This window comes from Candoia aspera, chromosome 2 (genome assembly GCF_035149785.1).
Source record: "Candoia aspera isolate rCanAsp1 chromosome 2, rCanAsp1.hap2, whole genome shotgun sequence".
Lineage (NCBI taxonomy): Eukaryota > Metazoa > Chordata > Lepidosauria > Squamata > Boidae > Candoia > Candoia aspera.
The window spans coordinates 103,747,081-103,769,584 of record NC_086154.1 but is presented as its reverse complement, the minus strand read 5'-3'; the positions used below and the strand labels follow the sequence as shown (position 1 = coordinate 103,769,584).

Genomic DNA, 22,504 nt, shown 5'->3' with positions numbered 1-22,504 from the left:
GAATCCACAGCCTGACAATAATAAAGATGTCAAAGTAGCTGAACGTAACATTTAGGACAGGGCACACACACACATGCACATTCTACATGGTTCTTACATTTCCTGAATCATCCCGAGACACAATGCAGTTACATAAAAGCAAGATCTGGCTGGTTAATGTCACTGACAGTTAAGCCCAGTGAAAGAATGAGTAATAGTTACTGGCATTTCTTGAGCAACGTAACAATCTCTTTTGGGAGGGGGTAGGGTTGCCTTGGCTTTCCAAAATGAGAAAATAAAGCTCAGTTCATCACAAGAGAGGTAACTTACGAGTCTCTTCACAGAAAAGAGGCTGAATATATGCCAGCTGCTTACATCACTTGATCACATGTGGCATAATTTTCAGTCCTTTGCATCTACAAGATGGAAAGAAAGAGTTAATCAGCTTAAGCACGCAGCCACTCAGGCACATTCAGGCGTGACTGTTCATTTCTTCCTAAGGTGCAGTCACATGGCAAACACCTTAGAAAGCTGGTAGCGTTGCAAGGGTGGTTCTCTTCAGGAAATAGTAGATAATGGCTGCCTCTGATTCAAGTTGTCCTGAAGATCTGGCTGAAAACCTGGCAAATCAGGACCCTGTAGTAAATGACTCACCAGTCTGTGAAGAAAAGTGTGAAAGTATAGAACTGAAAAATGAAGGGGAACCTCTGGTAGAACTTGAAAGCAAAGATCGATGCAGCAGTGAACCAGGCCTAGGAGACCACCTGTTTGAAAATGGATCATTCAAGGATCAGTCACCCAGTCTCTTGACAGAAGGATACCCAGCAGAGAAGGAGGAAGAGGTGCTTTGTGATTTCTGCCTAGCTGAGAAGGTGCTGGCAGTAAAATCTTGCTTGACCTGCATGGTAAATTACTGCCAGGATCATCTGAGGCCTCACATGGAGAATGCCAAACTACAGAGCCATAAGCTTATGGATCCACTAAAGGACATTGACATACAGACCTGCAAGACCCATAAAAGGTGTATCAGTTGGTTCTGCCACAGTGACCTAGTCTGTGTCTGTCAGGAGTGTCTCTCTGATGAACACCAAAACCATCAGGCTGTAAGCTGTGGGATAGCCAGGAAAGAAAAAGAGGTAACTACTGCATTTATGCTTATCGTTAGTATAATATGTAGGAGAATTGTCACAGCCCGTTGAGTTGCTTGGAAATAAGAGGTCTGAATGTATTAGTTTGTGTAAGTTTTTATGTTCTTTGTAATACTTTTAATGAAATTTATTTTTTTAAAAAAGAAAAGAAATAAGAGGTCTGAGAGCTCTCACTTTCACTCCCACCTTTTGTCAAGTGGAGTGATCATTTGCATGACCATTAGGGACTAGGTCACATTGAGCTTCAGTATTGTTTCTTGGATTGTGGCTTAACAGAACACATGAACCTAAGTCCTAATTTACCAACCATGGCTTTATGCAGCTTTATTAGTATAAATCCTGCCTCCCAGCTTATTCCAGGAACCATGCCTTAGCATGCATTTAGGCTTGTTTCTAAATGAACTTGAGAAAATTGTGTTGTAAATGGGAATACTGGGATTTCATGGATTTGCAAGTATTCATGAAACATGGGGTATTATGAAATAAAAGCTGTCCTTGTGAAAAAGAGGATTGGGAGCTTTCAATAGGGAGAAATCGTGATAAGCAAATGGAGGACTTGCCTATTTTCTATGAGAAACTGACTGTAATGCCAAGCATGCCATCTGCATTCAGGCCTACTTATGATAAATCGGGATTTTGCTTAGTTCCTGTCGACTAAGGCAGTTGGCGTTTGACTGATCCTCAGGCACAGTGAACAATTCAACCATTACATGACACTTCTTGGGACTAATACCAACAGTTACAGTCCATTTTATGCCTCCTAAGAGAACACTGAAATTGCACCCATGTGTGGTAGTTCTTGCCTCATCATTATAAATTCCTCCTTTGCACAGAAAAGGTAAAGACACCTTCAAGCTGAGCTCAGCTCCTGGTGACTTCATGGATGCAATCATGCAATTTTCTTGGCAACAGTACAGGAATGGTTTGCCATGGCTGCCCCCTGGGATGTTTATTCAGTTTTCCATACCTGAGATTCCTGATCCTGCTTAGTTTCCAAACCCAGAGAAGTTCAGCTCACATTGCCATACATTTCCCATTTTAAAAGGTCATCAAACAAATGGTTTTCATCTCATCTAGCTATGCATTTAAGCTGAGTGCACATTTTTCTCAACAAACCATTGCATCTCTGTATCATTGCAAAAGCAAATAGAGAAGAAATTTCTTCACTGTCTTACAATATGGAGTTTAAAATAACTTCTTTCAGAAGTGTGGTTTTTTTTATCTGAGTATGTTTGTTTGAACCTGAGTACAGTTTTGAACAAACAAGTAGGGAGCACCTCTGTTTCTCCTGTTGGGTGTTCCTTTTTATGCCCCAGTTTCCACAGTGAGATTTTCCATGCCTGAAGCATTAATAATATGAAAATAATTCCAGAAAAGGTTATGAATCATATCCTAGGTGGAGAAATCAGGCATTTATAGCTGTTATGAATGAACGCCTTGGTGAGTGTGAACTTTTTGCCACTTTTTCTGATAATCTTTCTGTTTTGCAGGATAGAATTACTAGTACTAGTTATTTCATATTGAACAGGGTTGTGTGATGTTCACTGCTATTTCCCCACTTGATGCCTTAACCCACTTCTTTGCTGCCTTTTGCTACCAGGGAGTAAAACCTAAGAGGAAATTGGAACTGCTTTTCGATATCTGAATCCTGTTTGGGACAGAATTCTGTTTCGTTTTGTTTATGCTTACTTAAAAGTATAGTCTGCTCCAAATCTAAAACCTTAAGAGGGCTAAAATGTAATATAATTGTATCGTGTTGGTAGCACGATGCAACAGAATAACAAATCAGTAGGATCTTCATCCAAATGTCCTTCTTGGGAGCTTCCTGGGTGCATCTGGAAAGCAGCAGAGTTTCTCATACATACTTAACATGTTAGGCTGAGTTGTATCATGATCATAGTGAAATCAACTAGAAGAAGAAAAGTGAAAGGAATAGAGATGAAGAGACTGCGAAGTGTTGGAGAACATACAGACTGTACCTTCTAAATCAATGGACAACTTTCTTGCAGTTGGGAACCAGTTTATTTTTTTAATTGGCTTGCAAGGATGGTGGGAGATATAGCTGGTGACATTCCCCAGATGAGTCATTTTTTCAATTGAATTTTGGGGAGTTTAAGAGGCTTAAGTGCCTTGAGCTTTTAAGGGACTTACAACAACTTTGTTTGCCCCTTAACTGTCCAAATGGGAAAAACAATCCTGCTTTTGGGAAGGATGTTGGGAAGGGTTTTAAGGAATGAAGATGTATTAAGTGGTGCTCCTGGTGCTACAAATGGGCTGTATCTGAGCTACAGGCTGCAGATGGCCTACCCCATTCCAAATTTCCTTGCTGTCTTCAGGTAAGCTGAAAGGTGCTTTCACGTGAAATAAGTTTCCACAGCCAGTTCATTCATCTTCTGTATGTGGAATCTAGGAGGGAGCATTTTGTCCCTGGCCTCAGGCAACAAAACAATTAATTAATCTCAATCTCAATTAATGAGCAACTCAATGTTTAAATCTACATCCTTGCAGTGGCTTATTTACAGTTGTATGCCAGCAGGCAAAACAAAAAGGATTTTCTAACATTTTTGAAATAATCTGAGGGGTGGGAACATTTATAACTGAGGGCTTGGCCATTAAGGAAGCCTCCTTGTCTTTGCATTCTGAAAGTGGCACGTGAAAGCTTATTCCCTGTAATCATATAAACAACTGGACATCTGTACTGGATTGCAATAATTAATAAAGCAATAATGTGCAAAATATCAAACAGTAAGTAAACAAACATAGCTGAAAAGGGTCAGCAAAAGATACGCAGTGAGGAAAAGAGTAGCAGCTCAGCGTAATCCCAAGGTTTGATGAAATAAAAATATTTTCATGTTTTGTCAGAAAAGCAGTAAGGTCAGAGTATGAAGGAAGGCACGAGGGCTTCCTTCACCGTTGGCTGCATCTGAAAAAATCCTGCATACCATCCGGCCAAATATTAACCTAACTTCTAACCCAAGTCACAAATGTTGGGCAGGCTTCTACGGGAAGGTTTAACAGAACTCACTTCCCAGTCTATGCCCTCAATGCATCTGGATAGAGGATATCAGAAAGTACCAACCCCTTTACGATTCTGCGGTACATCTCTTTGTGCCCACGGCACTTGGAAGTCATTTGTTTACCCTCTGCTGAAGCGGCAGAGCTGTAGTTCATACCATTTGCTTCTTTTGGCAGACACGGAACAACATTATGTAATTCGGCAAGTAGTGACATATGCAGTTACACAAAGGAAATTTAGAAAAAAAAAGAATGTCAGCTAGGATACTTGGTTGCAAAGGAGATGAATTGTTTTAATAGAGAATTGGTTGTAGTGTTTTATTTATTTTACTAAACCACTGCTGATGGTTGAGTTTTAAGTAGCCCATATAAGTTAGTTCCTGTTGTCTAACTGCTGGTTGGGACAACAAACCTCTGATAAGCGCTTCATGGAGTTCTTAGATTAATATGGTTGCAATAATACGGTAATTGAATATGACAATCCCGGGGCAAGGCTTGATCAGGGAATATCATCAAATTGTAAGCTACTTAAAATTGAATTAATCTATACTCCACCTCAATCCAGCTGGATTCTGTACACTTTTCAAGGACAGTACAACCTCATCGAGAATGACTAACATGGATGAGTTTTCTTACGGACCAACCGCACCCCAATCTTGTCTATATAAGGTCTTGGTTTATTACCCATCCCTTTACATGACTTGTCTGGCTCTGTACTTAAGTGGCTTTCCGTCTGAATGTTCATGAACAAACATGAACTGATTCATGGATTTCAAAAGCTGTTATGTGACTTGTCTCTATGTATTTGGTTTATCTGTCAACAGTGTGAACGTCTTCACCTCCAAGAAGAATATAACTGGAAACTGAAGTCAACTGAAAATGCAATTGTTAAACTGCAGAAAAATTCAGAGTCTATAGTGGTAAGAATTAAAACAGAGCATCTCTGTTCATTTGAGGTTCAGTCCTTGGGGATGGTAGAAATGACGTGTGTGTTTTAAAAAGCCTTCCCTACATTCATTGCTTTGCAAAACATGTTCCTACAGGCAGACTGTTTCTTAATAGATCCAGTTGCCTACCGAGCCCCACAAATAGGTTTGGGTCTGAACTAGTTGGAAGGTTATAGATGCTGCACCAGTATTTATACTGTCAGAACAGTAGAATATCTTCCAAGGCTTATGGGAGAGTGTATAGCTATTCCCTGCAGTACCTGATAATGTCTCTCCAAGGTATTCTTGGAAATTATAGTGCTGGCACGCAGATTTATATGAGAGCCTTGGATCAGACATCAATGCTGGTGGTCTTGGTGGGCCTCTGTTGGCTTCCCTAGAAAACCTGATGAGGGTGGGGACATTATTTGTCCATTTCCTTATAGAAAAGTAGACTTTCCTCCATAAATATGTTTAAGCACTACTCAGTCATTTCCTGAACCCTTTAAAAAGCAAACACATCAGGGATTTTTCGATTACCATACTCTGCTATGTGTTGTTCTGCTGAGAGCAGTAGGCCCATGTGAGCAAAACACAGCGCTTGGCTGATCCAAAACTGTCAGCTCATGGAGCTCTGTCATCTCCCCTTATTTCTGTGCAGACATTTTCTAGAGTTGCCTGTAACTACTAGCAAAGAAAGCCAAATCTATTTATAGATCAGCATTTGCACTGATTAAACATACTGTCTGAATTATCTGAATTAAGTCTTAGTTACTGGCAACTCCCAAAACTTTCAAATCAGTAATAGAAATAGCAATCTTAATCTTTGTGTGGGTTTTTTTTGGGGGGGGGATTTTTGTTATTAAAGAAATCATTTGAAGATTTCTTCTAGTCACCCTTGGTTATATCAGATAGGTTCTCTTTGGACTGTCCCTTGTTAAACTAATTAAAGAGTGACCAATTAATTCATTATTAACTTCTGGAAAGCACTTTAAGCCCCACAAATGTTCTGACTACTTGGAAGTGTTTGAAGGATTGTAAAATATTCATTTATACATTCTGAAGTCAGCTGGAGTGAGATCAGTACAACATACTAGGGACATATGTTGGATTGTGCCAAATCCCAAGATGAATTGTGTGACTTCAACTCTACAAGCCAAACTAATATTCTCTCCTGTGTGAACAAAAGTGAATCAAGACTTTCAGAAAACTTTGTAAGTGACTGAACACTTCTGAAGGCTGCAGATAATGGCTACGTTCATATATCTGCTAAGCCAATATTTATATCATTATGGACTGTTGAATAACCCATAGTGGCCAGCCAAGGAAAGTTGGCCAGCGGAGACCAGGAGATGTGCCTTTTCTGCCGTAGCACCTGCCCTCTGGAACATCCTCCCTCCTGAGATTAGGATGGCCCTGATCCTGTTGGCCTTTTGTGCCTGGGCCTGGTATCCTGAGTGAGTGAAGAGCCCCGTTTCTTGGTTGTGCTGACAGTGATGGATCACAATATCTCTTGGCTGCTTTTTGTATTGTATTTATTGTTTTAATTGTTTTTATGATAGTTCACCACCCAGAGTCACTGGTTTGAGATGGGCAGCTATACAAATTGAATTAATCAAATAAATAAATAAACAAATAAATAAATAAAACAGCACTACATGTGTGATGACAATAGGTAAATCTAGACATGTTGTGCCAGGTTACAAACAAATCACATTACAACTTAGCGCATGTGAACCCAGCTAATGGGCCTGAAAAAAACATGGTTTGGCTTTTGCTTTTCTACACATGGAAAATGTCAGGATAGAGAGAGGGTAGACGAAGAGTTGGTGAGTGGCTAAGAGACCACCCTGCATTTATGGGGTTATTTATAGGGCTCATCAGGGGCTCTCAAAGGTCACAGTGCTTTGCAGAAAGGAATATGTTGTTCTTTTCTCTGCTCTTTTCTTTATGCTCCTTTGTAACCATTTTTACAGTTTCTCATATTTTAAAAACTTGCCTTTAGTTGGTGGAGGGAACATTTGAGGCTAGTTCCATACTTTACATTCTTAAGTCAATATTAATGACATTTAGCACAAGGATTTTATACTTATCCTTGCAGTTTGGCTAGTTTCTTTACTAGAGTAATCTGTACAGTAGCTGCAGTTTTTACTGGAATTTCCCATTAAATTCCTCCCAGTGAGGTGAGGAATCAGTGAACCTTTCACCCTCCAAATCTATGAAGATTCCCCTTGAGCAATGCCGATGTGTATGCAGTTTGACCAGGTTTATCTGCTAGATTGCACAATTATTCCTGCAGTCATCATCTAATGTCACCTAACTGAAATGAAAAGCACAGAAGTTATAAAGTTAAAGCTTTCTTTTTTTTAAAAAAAAAAATCAGCATTTGAGGAAATTAGACAATTTTTATCACTTCAGAAGTGTTTACTGATCCTGCAATTTAATCCCAAACTGCTAAAAGGCAAACACAATAACAACACTACAGTCATTTGTGGATTTCCAGTGTTAGCCAACTGCAAGCACCAAATTTCAGTTTCCTAAAATCCGAACCAAATCTCCTACTTTATTGTCATTCATGGGACATTTAACAGCAAGCTGGGGCTCATTAAGTGAAAAGCTTGAGGTTTCAACCCTCCCCTTCCAAAAACCCTCTGGGTCTACACACCCTGACCACCCTTCCTGCCTTGATATAGTTGCTTGGTAGTTATAGCTGCCACCATCTGTGTTCCAGGGGATGCTTTTACCTGGCATCTTCCCTCATAACTCCACTGTATGAGAGGTAAGACCTCTATATCCTGTGAGCCTGACTAGCAAACATAAAGGAAAAAGATGTTAAAAATGAAATATATTCTATAGTGTTCTTTCCTAACTCTAGAGTTTTGAGGTATGTGACTAGGGAAATCAGTCCATCCCACCTTAGGGAGGCCAATCTCACAAGGTATAAACCAATCTAACTTTATTTTTCAAAAAATGGTAGGGGAGGTAAACATTACTTTTTTAAGTTTAAGTAGTCACATACAGTGAAGGAGGCAAAAAAAACAGAACCATGAAAACCATCTCAAAAGGATTTCCAATGGGAAAAAAATAACACAAAAAAGTAAAGACTCTGAGCAGACCCCAAAACTGGCCTGCTATTCAGACACACAATCACTGAGCTTGTATGTTACCTGTTTCTTAGAGATAAATGGATCACTGTAACAAACATTTCCTGCTTGCTTCCCTGGTTCTTCCAGTTCTTAATAGATGCCAACCTTTAATTAGATGCAGCTCCTTAGCTCCCTTTCCTAGCACCTGAACACTGCTCTTGTCCTGAATTTTTAAAAGACAAAATCTTTTCCTCTACAGAAGAGGGCAGACCGGCAGGATCTCTTTTTGCTAAGTGCTAATGTAAGCATCCAACCTCAGGAAGATCCTGCCAGAGTCAGAAGGATGTGTACTAGGGAAATCTGCAGTCTATGTGACATGCTGTTAACAGTTGGGAGTACTATTAAGGCAGGAGAATTCTAGCCAGGAAAAAGAAGAGGTTGCTTGGTACCAGGAGTTTGGAGGCAACAATTATATTCAGGCTAAATTTTCCATTAATTGATTTCTTTGGAATAGCATTCCATCTTGCAAATTGGATGAAAAAACTGGGAAGCCATGTTAGATTACTTTGCTGTACAAATGATTAGGCTTCCTGGATCTGGCTATAGGTCTGCTTGATTCACATTCATTTAGATCAGAAAGGAACACCAGCAACTGGTCAACAAGTAGCAACAATCATGTGATAATTGGTATTATAGGCATGGAACATTTTACAATATCCCTGTTGCCCTTTACTTCTGATTTTGTATATGATAAAATCCTCCATATCTTTTAGTAGTAGATTAAGCTTACAGAATGACACAGAACAAAGATAGCAAACCAATTATAATTCAAAGGCTGAATTCCTCATCACCTTCTGAGATGCTGGATGATGTCAGGGAGCAGAGCTTCAGGGAGAGAACTGTCTCCCACAGTTTCCACCTCTTGTGCCTATCAGTCACTGAATAGGCTTCTTTCCTTTATACAAAGATAACCAGAGAGTGATTGCTCTCTGTTTTCTACTACAAAGAGAATGACAATTCATTCTTCCTGTAAAAGGGAGGAGAGAGAGAGAGAATGAACCTTGATTTACTTTGTAGTTGGAAAGAACTACTAAGAGACTATAATTTGGCAGATAGGATGGAGAACATCCATGGGTTGTTATTACAGCCACGGGCTGGAAGTTCTCTATGCCTGCTACGGGAAGTTAGCATTTGCTGAGTTATTCTTTATAATGCCCCCCTCCAAATATAAGACACCATTAGAGTAACAATCGTTTTCTTTCTCATTTGGTGGGATGTTACAAGTAAGTTGACATACTGCAGTGACTGCATGCATAATAGTAAGTTAATACTTGGAAAATGGCTGCTGTGTTTACAAGGAATAATTTATTCTTGAATGTGGCTCATTTTTTCCTGTTAGTTTGTCTTATGCATCTAAGGGTCATTTTGGATAGGACATGACTAGAATGACTGCATGGTATGGGTACAGCTGTACCATTTCCTGCATGGCCAAATGTCAAACTGATCAGTTTTAAGGCTTTGCAACAATGAGGACTTCTGTTCTTGCAGAAGTCAGTATCTGAAGTGAAAATCTTGGTGGAAGAGAAGTTTGAGGAGCTGCTCCAAGCTGTCAAGACAACCCATGCCACTGTGCTCGCTTTTCTGGAGGAGAAGGAGCGTGCTGCACTTAATCATGCAAATGGAATAAAGATCTACCTTCAGAACAAACAAGAGACAATGGAAGAATGTAAGAAAAGATTGGAGAAGATGGCCACCCACACTAATAATATCATCTTCCTAAAGGTACCTTAAATGATGATAATGAAAATGTTTAGGTCAGCCTTCCACAACAGTTTGCCCTTCCCCAATATTTTGGGTTTCAGCTGTGGAGTCCTTGTTCCTCTCTGAGCTTGGTTGTTTGCTTGCAGATGTTTCATTACCTGACTAAGTAATATCAGTGCTAGTGAGTGTAGGGTTTGCTCCCTGTTTATATAAAGTGTCTGCTTCCTGTCTATATATACTATATATGAACAGGGAGCACCCCCGCCCCCCACTAGCACTGATGATATTATCTAGTTGGGTAATGAAATGTCTGCAAGCAAACAGCCAAGCTCAGAGAGCAACAAGGACTCCACAGTTCAATCCTGAGCTACAGATATTCTCTTCTATTGGGGTTCAATTGTCATACTTCTCTCTCTGAAAGTTATGAGAGTTGAAGCCCAACACATCTAATGTGTATGTCATTGGGAAAGGCTGATCTGGATTAATTCATGTCTTGCCTTTTCACTATCTTGTGTTGGCTGAGCTTCTGTTTGTGTTCACATAAAACACAATAAATCTATATGTGGCCAACTGTTGGGATGAGAGTTATACAGTCTTAAGAGAAAGCAGAGAATACTAGAGTGTGTATTTGATGAGCAACAACTCCTCTGAATTTGTTTAAATTTCCACACTTCAGCTTCATAGGCATCTGCAAGGTCCTCACCTTGGAGGAGCGTAGGAGTGGTACATGTCACGATGTCATGAACCAAACCTCCTGATTTCAATATTTTCATCTGATGTTCAAATGCAAGTGTGAAAGGGTGGGGTTTGCACCATGATGTCACAATGCACAATGCACAGTGCACAATTCATCCTTTTCACATGATTGTGGTTAGTAGTGGACACGTATGCAAGGCTTGAGTCAGTAGAGGAATTATCCAGATATTGGCATACATCTAAGGAGCTGTTGCCTCAGCCATCATTGGCCAGTAGAAGAGTGCACTGATATTGCCCAGGCCCTTCTTGGTGCATACCTTTATTCATGCCTTCCAGAGTAAGGCTAAGAGATGAGGGGCTTCAATTTATAAAAAAAATATCTATCCATCCATCCATCCATCCATCCCTGGATCTGTGTTTTAGTCATATTTATTCCCTTTAAACAGAAAAAATGGCTAAAAGCTAATAGCAATCAAACAAGGACTAGGACATTTGTTAGATTATAGTGCTTTATATCATCTCTGTGTAGTTTGTACACCTATTCACTTCACCTCTGTAAAAGGGAGAAAGTTGCTGGGAGGAAGGGAAATGTACAAGCAGTGTCCCTGTCCCTCCTCTTCTTCTATGTATCTGTGCATATTTAGGAATACTGTGAATTCAAGAAGAATATAGGAGATGATACATTGCCCAGTGTGTATATTGGCCTAAAAGACAAATTATCAGGAATACAAAAGGTGGTCTCTGAATCCACTGAACAGCTTTTACAATTACTACGAACTTCCTATAAAGACAAATTGCAGAGTTTTGCCAAAGATGGTGAGTACCCATCCATCCATCTTTAATGTATATATTTATTTGTTTCAATCCTTTTTAAGGCTGCTCGCTCATCAACAATTCTGATCCTGACAATCCTTTTAACTCTTATTCATACAACTAAATTTCCTTCCTTCCTTCCATCCATTCAGAAGATGCTGGGATAAAAACAACAGTGTCTGCAATTGTTCCATCCAAACATCGCCTATCAGCTGCAGAACCCCAAAGCAGGAGTGACTTCTTCAAGTGTAAGTTATTGGCTGATTTTTGGTGCAACTCTTGAAAGAATTAAGAAAGCCTTGCAGAATCAGACCAACAACAGCGGCTTATCTGAAGATGTCTATGGGAAACTGATAAGCAGGAGAGGTGTGCCATCATGTGTTCTTAGGAAATTCAGGGGCATGCTGAATACTGAACACAATATATAGCCATTATGAAGAGTAGACACTGATTCATTCCCATCAATTCCGTCTCCTGTTTTTATCACTGCCATCATTTATTGTTATGGTATCTCACTTTGGTATATCAAACATAATATTTATTTATTTATTTATCATATATTTTTATCACCACCCATCTCCCCCACAAGGAGGGACCCCACAATAAAAACAATTTAAAGTTCAATAAAATAATAAATAATAACAATAAATAAATATAAAATACAATGAAATCCAAGTAACGGCAGATCTAATTCAACCCATAAGGGGATAAGACCAGTCCTGGCAGGACTAGGGAACCAGCTAACAACAAGAATGGCTATTCCTTCCCCCACTCCAAGCATGGTGACAAAACCAGGTCTTCAACTGTTTTCTGAAGTCCAGGAAGGAGGGGGCTAACCTCACTTCTGGGGGAAGGATGTTCCAAAGGGCAGGAGCTACTGCAGAGAAGGCCTGCCTCCTGGACCCCGCAAGATGGGGGTCCGTAGCATGCCCTCTCTGCATGACTGGGTGGGATGGTTGATGTAACGGGGATGAGATGGTCCCTTGGGTAGCCTGGCCCCATGCCATGTAGGGCTTTAAAGGTGATAACCAACACCTTGAATTGGACCTGGAAGCAAACTGGCAACCAATGCAGCTTGCAGAGCAAAGGAGTATGTGCTAATCTTGAAGCACTTAAAATCACCTGTGTGGCTGCATTTTGGACCAGCTGTAGCTTCCGGATACTCTTCAAGGGTAGCTCCATGTAGAGCACATTACAATAGTCTACTGTATATGGGAGATGACCAGAGCATGACTGACCATTTGAAGTGCCCCTCACTCCAGGAAGGCGCGTAACTGGCACAGAACATGAAGCTGCGCAAAAGCCCTTCTGGCCATGACTGCCACCTGCTCTTTGAGCAGGAGTCATGAGTCCAAGAGGACCCCCAAGTTACGCACCAGATCTGTCTGGGGCAGTGCAACCCATCCAGAACTAAAGATGGCAAATTCCTAGGAGCCAAGGGGCCATTGACCCACAGCCACTCTGTCTTACCAGGGTTCAGCTGAAGCCTGTCATTCCCCATCCAGACCCCACAGCCCCCAGGCACCTGGAAAGGGCAGTCACAGCATCACTTACTTCCCCCAGGATGGAGATGTATAGTTGAGTACCATCAGCATATTGATGATACCTCATTCCGTGGAGATGGATGATCTCACCAAGTGGTTTCATGTAGATGTTAAAAAGGACAGGAGAGAGTACTGAACCCTGCAGCACCCCACAAAGGAGGGTCCATGGGCTTGATCTCTCCACCCCTATTAACACCGGCTGGGATTGGCCCTGGAGGAAGGAGGTGAACCAGCGCAAAACTACGCCACCCACCCTCAAATCCCTGAGCCACCCCAAAGGGATACCATGGTCGATGGTATCGAAATCTGCTGAGAGGTAAAGAAGAGCAAAGATGGATGCACTACCCCCATCCCGCTCCCGCCAGAGATCATCCATAAGTGCAACCAATGCTGTTTCTGTCCCATATCAGGGCCTGAAACCTGACTGAAAGGAGTCTAGATAATCAATACAATACAATAAGCAAGAAACACTAGCTAATAGGGCTGTGCAAAGCATTTGAAAGAGATACTTCACCAAGTGTATTGGTGCAGACAAAACATTCCTCCTCAAAGAGTTAAAGCAGCCACACCCTCTGAAGTCTTGATACAGCTTCTTCAAAGACATTTCCCTATAGCCTCTGCATGCTGGTGAATATCCAGTTATTGCAGTGAATAGAGAGGGTGGCCTTGAAGGACTACCCTAATTGATATACTTGGCTATTGCCTGAGTCTGAAAATGAGCTAGATGAGGATGAACAAACTGAGATTAAATGTAGACAAGATTTAGCTAAAAATCTGCTTGATGATTAAACATCTTCTGGAAAAGTCTATGTTCCTTCTGAAATATAAGATGGCTAGTTTGAAAATATAGTTACGCTTGAAATTTCATGTGTTAATGGGGCTTCCAGGTGAGGATCTATGGCAGAGTAGACATCCTTGAAGGAGCGGGAATGGCACTGTGGTGGAGATCAGTGGCCAGATGGCAAATTCTGGCCAGCCCCATCTTTCCAGATAAAGGAGAGATTGTGAGATCACCCACTTGCACTCTGGAGAGCTGCTTCTCACGAACAGACCACAGGAACTGAGGTTTTTGCAGTTGGCTCATCAGTTGAGCGGCTGGGAGTTGAGGGATTTCAATCATGCTTGCAGCCATGATACAGCCTATATGAATACAAGGTTCACACAAGCCTCACCTTCTAAAACACTTTTGGATATAAATAATTTATAGCTAAGAGAAATTTTCTGAGCAGCAGGATAAGGGAATTTCATTTGGTGAGTCAACATTCTTTCTGGACTAAAAAGGAAAAAAAAAAGATTTAAACGATTTAAAAGCTTTTAGCAAAAAGCTTAGCAAGGTGTGGATATATGAAAGTTTAATAAAGGGGACAGTTTTTTTGAAAGATTTTTTTATGAAAGTGCTTTTGAATAAATTGAAATTAAAATAGACAAATGAACTGGACCTTTGTGGGAATGTGGATTTTACAAAATAAAAGATAAAGGTTATATGAGCCAGACTGTGATGTTGACTGTAACTACTGAGGGCCATTTGAGATGAAAGTATGAAAGGCACAGGAAGACAAGACAGGAAAAAAAAAAAGGAAGAAAGCTTGCCTTTTACTCTTTCCCTTGCAATTGAGACACTTTCACTTTTGGATTACAAAATTACAATGGCAACCACCAGAAAAGCGGCAAAGATAGCAGAGGGGAGGAGAGGATCACTAGAGCAACCTGCAGCGAAAGGAATTACACCAGATTTACTCCAGAAAATGTTTGAGGAGTTGGGCAATACGTTAGCTGAATCACTTGATACTGAACTGACTAAGTCACTGGATACTAAATTGATAGCTTTTGAAAAAAGAATGGATCAAAGACTGATAAAGATGAAAGAGGAGATGAAAGAAGAAATCAAAATGATGGAAAGCTCTGTAAAACAAGTGTCTGGAGATGTAAAACAAATTAATAAGAAAGTGGAAATTCTGGAGAGTAAGACAGAAGTTATAGACAGAAGGCTGGAAAGAGAATTAGATAATTTAGCAGTACTGGAACTGAGAGAGAAGGAATTTTGTTGGAGGTTTAGTGCAATTCCAGAGGATTCTGGTGAAGATATTAGAGAAAAGGTTATTAAAGGTTTAGCAATTTTTTTGGATTGGGATGAGGAGGATACTGAGGCAGAAATTGATAAGGTACAGTATATAGAATAAACACAAGATTTGCAACAATGTTCCAAGGAATGTCTTGGTGCACTTTGTCGGGAAGAAGACAAGAGATCAAGTTTTGCAGCAGCATTTTAATTTTAAGACTGAAGATTGATAATACAGATGTAATCGTTCTTGAAGCAATTCCTATTGGAATCTTGCGTAAGAGAAAACAGTATTCTTTTTTGACTGATAGATTAAAACAGAAAAAGACTGAGGAGGATTGAGTTTACCTGGTATGAAATTGTATTTTGCAGCTTGCTTTTTGGTTTGGATGGAAGAGTGGGTGCTGCTGAGAAATAGAAGGCTCTCGGAGTTAGAAGGACATGACCTGAGATTTGGGTGGCATGGAGATTTGTGGAACGACAAAGTCAAGGTTGATGTGGATTTTAAAAATCATTATGTTAGATGTGCCATATTGAGAATATGGAATAGATACAAACCCAGGTTGTGCCCGAAAACACCTTTGTGGCTCTCAGCACAAGAAGCATTTTGTAGACGAGAAACAATAGGCAATTACAAATGGCTAACTTACCGTGGGATGCTAGAATTTTGTCAAGGAGAATACAAAATAAAATCAAGAGAACTCATGGCAGAGGGACATAGCTGCCAATGGTTTCCTTATTTACAGTTATTACAAAGATTTAAAATAGACAAAAGAGTTATTTACAATTATGTACAAATGATGAACATATAACTGCTAAAATGTATAAACTTCTATTGAAATTTGAAACAGAAGAAGAACAAGTAAAAGAACATATGATAAAGTGGGCTAAATTTTTTGGTTATAATATACAGATGGAACAATGGGAAAATATGTGGCTGAAAGGATTGAAATTTACACTATGTTATAGTCCTAAAGAGAATTTTTACAAAATGATGTACCATTGGTGTATGTCACCAGAGAAACTGTCTGGAATGTATAAAGGCACTTCAAATACATGTTGGAAATGTGCACAACAGAAGGGACATTTTATCATGTTTGGTATATGTGTAAACAAGGTAGAAAATTTTGGATTCAAAAAGACACTGATTCAGAGGATTTTAAAGATTAATATGCAATTGAGACCAGAGGTTTTTCTTTTGGGATTGATGGACAAACAATTGGAAAAAAGTCAAGGAACTTTGTTTTTGTACATGATAACTGCAGCGAGATTATTGTATGCACAAAGATGGAAAGATCTGGCACTACCCACAATGGAGGAATGGTTGGTGAAGATGATGGAACTTGCTGGGAAGGCTAAATTGACTTCTTTGATCACAGAAAAAGACAGTATCTACATTTATTGCTGACTGGAAGCCCCTTATCGACTTTTTGCAGAAAACAGAAAAAAATGAAGATGATCTATGGTTTTAATGATTAGACAAGATAGATTATAGAAAGAAGAGAGTCACAATGCAACTTTAGATAAAGAAGTAAATCTACAATTGTACTTATAACTGCTGTATAGAAGATTGGAAGCCACTTCTTTGTATCTTTTTTCTTTCTTTTCTATTTTTCTTCTACTTTTTTCCTTTTTTTTTCCTTTTTGCACTTTAGCTTTCTCTTTTATTTCTTCCTTTTTCTTTTTTCCTTCTGAGTCTAATTTCATTTGTATTAATTTTTACTCTTGTTTTTAAAACTTTCAATAAAATTATATTAAATGTTTTTGTTGTAGACTGCCCAGAGTCCCCCTTTGGGGGAGATGGGTGGTGACAGAAATTTGAAATATAAATAAATAAAGTAATCAATCAATTAATTAATTAATTTCATGTGTTGCTAGGGTAAGCGGCACAGTTGAACAATTACTTTAGTTCACCAGCTGTGACCTCTCCACCTGAATTGCTCTGACTTGGCAATAGTCATCCATGCTTTGTTACCATGTTTAAGCTATTGCCATTCACTTATCCTTTGGGATCTCTTTGAAATCAGAACCTTCAAGTAAAGAAAAATGCAGGAGCTGGGTTGCTATCTCATGACATAGCGATTATGTTACACAATACAAAAAGACTTGCATTGGTAGCTAGGGATCCTGACCTTCAGCTGACTCCTCTGACTCCTGCCCAATCCTGGTTAACTTTTTCCAACTGCTGAGCTTTGATATTTTATGGGGACTAAGATGTGGTGGGGCTGTGGGTTAAACCACTGAGCTGCTGAGCTTGCTGATCAGAAAGTCGGCAGTTCGAATCCGCGTGACGGGGTGAGCTCCTGTGACTAGTCCCAGCTCCTGCCAACCTAGCAGTTCAAAAACATGCAAATGTGAGTAGATTAATAGGTACCGCTTTGGTGGGCAGATAACGGCGTTCCGTTTAGTCATGCCAGCTAAATGACCACGGAAGTGTCTACGGACAAACGCCAGCTCTTCGGCTTTGAAATGGAGATGAGCACCGCCCCTAGAGTCAGACACGACTGGACTTAATGTCAAGGGAAACCTTTACCTTTACCTAAGAGAAGGGATCTGAGCTCAGTCTTCCTCCTGTTCCTTGGATAGCTCTCTATTTCTTGGTTCCCGAGTGGTGGTAGGATGTGTGTGTGGGAGACCATTCTGGTTTTTGGCCCTAGGATGGCAACTTCATTGTTGATGCAATGTTTCTAAATTGTCTTTGTTATATTTTATTTTTTATTAGATGGTAATTTACCAACACTAGTTGGTAATTTTACAGAAAAAGATGATATAAAAAGTTTATAACACTCAATGCATGGAAATGTACTCAAGATTCCATTTCAATTTAGTAGAACTAGATTTCTATTTAATATCTATAACTTAGTTCAGATACCCATCGCTGTATTCTCTCTGGTCTCACTGAAAAAAACAATCAAGTGTGACATAAATAATAGTTAAAATATTAAAACAACATAAAGTCCTGAAACATTCAAGTAATATTAAAAGACACAATGGTGAGAAATGCAATTCCAAAGCTGCGGGCCCTAGACATTCTTCAAGAGAGGGCAAATCATGCACTAAGAGCTAATTGAAATAAGTAGTTTGATTAGCAGCATACTAGCAGCATATATGACCTCAGAACCTTTGTACCCTGACACGCTGTGGTCCATGATACTCTGACAGCTGGTTGAGGGAGCAGTGTAGTTTTGATGTGAGGTTCCTTATCTATGTAGGAAAAGGCATATGGAAGCCTGAAAGCAAGCCTCTTTCCTTTATAGGGTACAAGTAAACATTTGCCTACCAGTCTGACAAGGACCTTCCTTTTGTTAAATTTATGGTCATGTTATGCATTCTGGATGAAACGCAAATACATGCTTCCATCAGCAGAAAGATTTCGCTGAAGGCAGGAAAGGAGCAGTTCACCCCTTTTCCAGCAGCTTCTCATTTGGACGGAGATCTATTCCAGGGTGGTTCTCCCAATTCTTCAGAGCAGATTTTGAGAGTGCAGAGGACTGCCGGGAAAAGAGGAGGAAGAGAAAGTCCCATTCTGCTACTGGAAGTCTACTGGACAATATTGAATTCTCCTCTATGTGTGGCTCAAGGGAGCTAGAGGGTTAGTTTTAAAAATACATTTGTTAGAGTCAATATTAGAAAAAAAAATTCTAGGGAAATTTTTTGGAGGAAATAACATTTTTCTTTGTTTTCCAGAAAGGTTAATAACATTATATCAAGAACTTTTTAAAAAACCTAAATAAAGATTAATCTCACATTAGTGATCTGATGTTAATCAATTGTTAATTATTGAATGTTGCCTTTTCTAGGCTCCAATACTGAAATATAGGGAGCTATTACTCTAGCAAGCTATTTATTTTATTCCAAGCGAGCATACAAAAACCACAGTGATTTTACATATCAAGCCAAGATGTTCTCTTAGTCCCCATGTCTGTCCAATATATGAACAACAATAACCAGTGGAGAAATCCACTAAACATGTGTATTTTAATATTTTTAACCAGCAGACAGAGCTACAGCCTCAAAGATTGCTTTTGGCAGAGGTAAAAAAGTGAGATTCTTCCAAGTTCTATACATTGTAGGCAAAACATATCAAGGGCTTACTCCTGTTATAAAATCTACTTGGGTCTTCTGGGTGCAGAATTCTATCATATTTAGTGCTCAATTAAATTGTTTCTAGCTTTGAAAAAATGTATCTATTTCTTGTGCAGATGCTTGCCCGTTAACATTTGACCCCATCACCGCTCATCGCTATTTGAGGCTCTTGGATGACAACCACAAGGTCACAAACACCACACCCTGGGAGCATCCGTATCCAGATCATCCAGAAAGATTTGCACACTGGCGCCAAGTCTTGTCAGATCAAAGCTTATATATGGGCCGCTATTACTTTGAAGTTGAGGTATTTGGAGCTGGTATTTACATTGGCATGACAAATAAGAGCATTGACAGGAAAGGTTCAGAGAGCAACAGTTGCATCTCAGGGAATAACTTCTCCTGGTGTATTAAATGGAATGGCAAGGACTTCTCAGCTTGGCATGGTGATGTGGAGATACCTTTGAAATCTCAGGGATTTAGAAGAATAGGAGTCTACCTAGATTACCCCAGGGAGACACTCTCCTTTTATGGCATTGCTACTGGCTCAATGACTCTCTTGCATACTTTTGAATGCAAGCTTAACGAACCTTTATATCCAGCCTTCTGGCTATCAAAGAAGGAAAACAGCATTCAGATTGTCAGGCTGCGAGAAGAAGCTGAGCAGAACCCAGCACCTTTTCCTCCTTTCCCAGGAGAACCAGCTTCCAACAATTTGGGGACTTACGATTAAAGCAATGCACAGGATGAAACTGTTAACTCAGAACCTAGTCATTGACTGGGTTAGATGATCTAGGCAACTCTGGCCAGTTGTGGACTCTTTGTACAAGCAGCCTACTGAAAAATTGTGCTTTATAAATTTCAGGTTACTTATTACCTCTGTGAATATCACCTCTCAGCTGAGAGACAAAGCACAAATGATAAAAATTCTCCTCTTTTTAAGTGATAGCATTGAAAATATTTATTTGCAGAATCACCTTCCATTTCTTTTTTTTAGAAAACTTTAGTAAAGCATTTTCAAAATATACATAAAAACTAAAAAGGTTGAAACAAAGAAAAAAGAAACAGAACTAAAAAGGTGTGAAAAAACACAAAACGAACTACTACAAAGTGACTTCCGACTTTCTGTAACAAAGACATACACAAATCAATATCAATCTCTTACTCCAATTCGTATTACAGTAAACATTATTTCTATAAAGCATTTAAATTCTCATTATTACATTCCCTTCTAAAACAACATTACCCTCCCAATTAAAGAAAAACACGTAAAACCCTTCAGACATAATTTGGAACCTAATATAGTAGCAAACACTGCCCTTCTTCACTATAATTCGCTCCTATCTGCCACCTAAACTAACATTAACCAAAAATATAAAAAGTATCCAAGCAACATAAACATTTATCTAAACCCTTAAAAAACCATCCTGAGAACCACATTTAAACAATAACCTAGGCACTTGGCTAGGCTAAATGCCTTAGCAAGAACGTAGGAATTTGCAAATCAGCATAACCATTTATCCAAACCTTTAAGAAACCGTCCTGATAAACACATTTAGACGATTATCCCCCTTCAGAATAAACCAAGGCGTTTGCATGTCTCAGTATTAGGTACAGAGCTTTCTTCTTGTCAGTTTCAAATTCTACAACCTGCTTTAAAAAGCCCAAACATTTGTCCAAAATCTTCCGGCCTCTAGAGTTTAATTCTCTTTCTAGAACGTGGTGTGGTGGCAACACTGTCTTATCTTCAACTTTCAACAACTCAATTTTCCTTTGACTATTTAATCGTAAGTCACCAATTCTCATCTTTTTCTTTGGAGAAACCATTTTACACTTAAGGTAGTTTTCAGCCTTATCAGTTTCTCTCGATTCTTGTGACAATCTGGACTCTACAAATTCTGAGAAATGCTCCAAGTCTTGAATATCAGCATTGTAGAGATCTTTAAATATCAAATTAATTTCCTCCATATTTCTTAACAGTAAGATACATTATGGCGCCCTCTAGTGCCTCAGGAAGGTAAAGTCATTAACGCTGTAACTAAACACTCTCCAGCCTTTTTATCTCCGGTGTGGCCAATCAGGAAAATAAAAAGTAGAACAAACAGCATTCCCATGGGAAAGTGAAAGCAAATAGATCAGAACTCCAATCTACAGATTCAACGAAGAATAGAAAGTTTTATACTCCTCAAAAATCACTTTAATAAAAAAGCAATAAAATTTTTTTAATCTCAATTTAACAAATTATATATAAGAAGCCAAATTACCAAGTTAATAATTTTCAAAAATAATGAGTCACCAAGAGATTCCACATTTCTTTGTTGTAGAAAGCCTCTCTTTGGTAAAAACAAAAACAAAAAAACCTTTAGTGCTGTAGAAATGTGGTGGGCAGCTTTAAGTTTCATTTTGGCTTCTGAGCAACTTGGGAAGAAGATGATGGCCCCCCAGCTGATCGCTTACCAGTCAATTGCAAAATGCTGTTTGTGATCTTCTGGCTGTGACCAGCCATCTGGAGAACACATGGGGTGATGCCTGGGGTTCTCCTTAATCTGGAGAATGCTTCTGGACTCCAAGGAAGCCTGCCTGAGCCCAAGAAAAAAAGCCACTATGACAGGTCAGTCTGCAGACAGCGGGAAAAAAACAGCTCAAGTCTCCATTGTCCCTACCAGAAGTCCAGAATCAGCTTCTTTCTGATTGTAGACTTGTAACAGGTACATTCAAGAATGAAAACCAAGGCTGTTAGTATGACACTGCTCACTATATATTGAAAGTATAAAGACAGTTTATTTATATATACATTCTCTCCTTTCCCAATCTCCCAGTGCTGTCTATGCTATAGAAAGCCCAAGTCACATGAATTGATCATATCGGGGGGCTTTTAGGACAATCAGTGTTCCAAAATCACTTTTGGAATATTTCAGCATTGAATGCAGTGAGATTATTGTATGCACAAAGATGGAAAGATTTGGCATTATCAACAATAGAGGAATGGTTGGTGAAGATGATGGAACTTGCTGAGATGGCTAAATCAACTTCTTTGATCAGAGGAAAGACCATATCTATGTTTATCGCTGACTGGAAACCCCTTATGGACTTTTTGCATAAAACAGAAAAAAATGAATTTATGATTTATGGTTTTGATGATTAGATAGGATAGATTATAGAAAGAGAGTATGTTGTAACTATAGAGTAAGAGGTAAATTTATAATTGTGCTTATAACTGCTGTAATGAAGATCAGAAGCCACTTCTTTGTATCTTTTTTCTTTCTTTTCTATTTTTCTTTTACTTTCCCCCCCTTTCTTGCACTTTTAGCTTTCTCTTGATTTCTTACTTTTCTTTTCTTTTTCTTGCTTTATATTAAGGAAACTTTTATCTTCTTTTTTAAAAAATTAA

The 22,504-nt window shown here is 39.2% G+C and overlaps 1 protein-coding gene across 1 annotated transcript; it reads left to right on the top strand.

Annotated features, from left to right (window-relative positions):
- Window positions 1-537: 537 nt before the first annotated feature.
- Window positions 538-20,055, top strand: TRIM16 (tripartite motif containing 16). Its single transcript, XM_063296503.1, has 6 exons — window positions 538-1,115; window positions 4,967-5,062; window positions 9,703-9,936; window positions 11,256-11,427; window positions 11,577-11,672; window positions 19,230-20,055. The coding sequence occupies exons 1-6, from the start codon at window positions 555-557 to the stop codon at window positions 19,844-19,846; spliced, it is 1,776 nt and encodes a 591-aa protein (XP_063152573.1). The 5' UTR covers window positions 538-554; the 3' UTR covers window positions 19,847-20,055.
- Window positions 20,056-22,504: the final 2,449 nt, after the last annotated feature.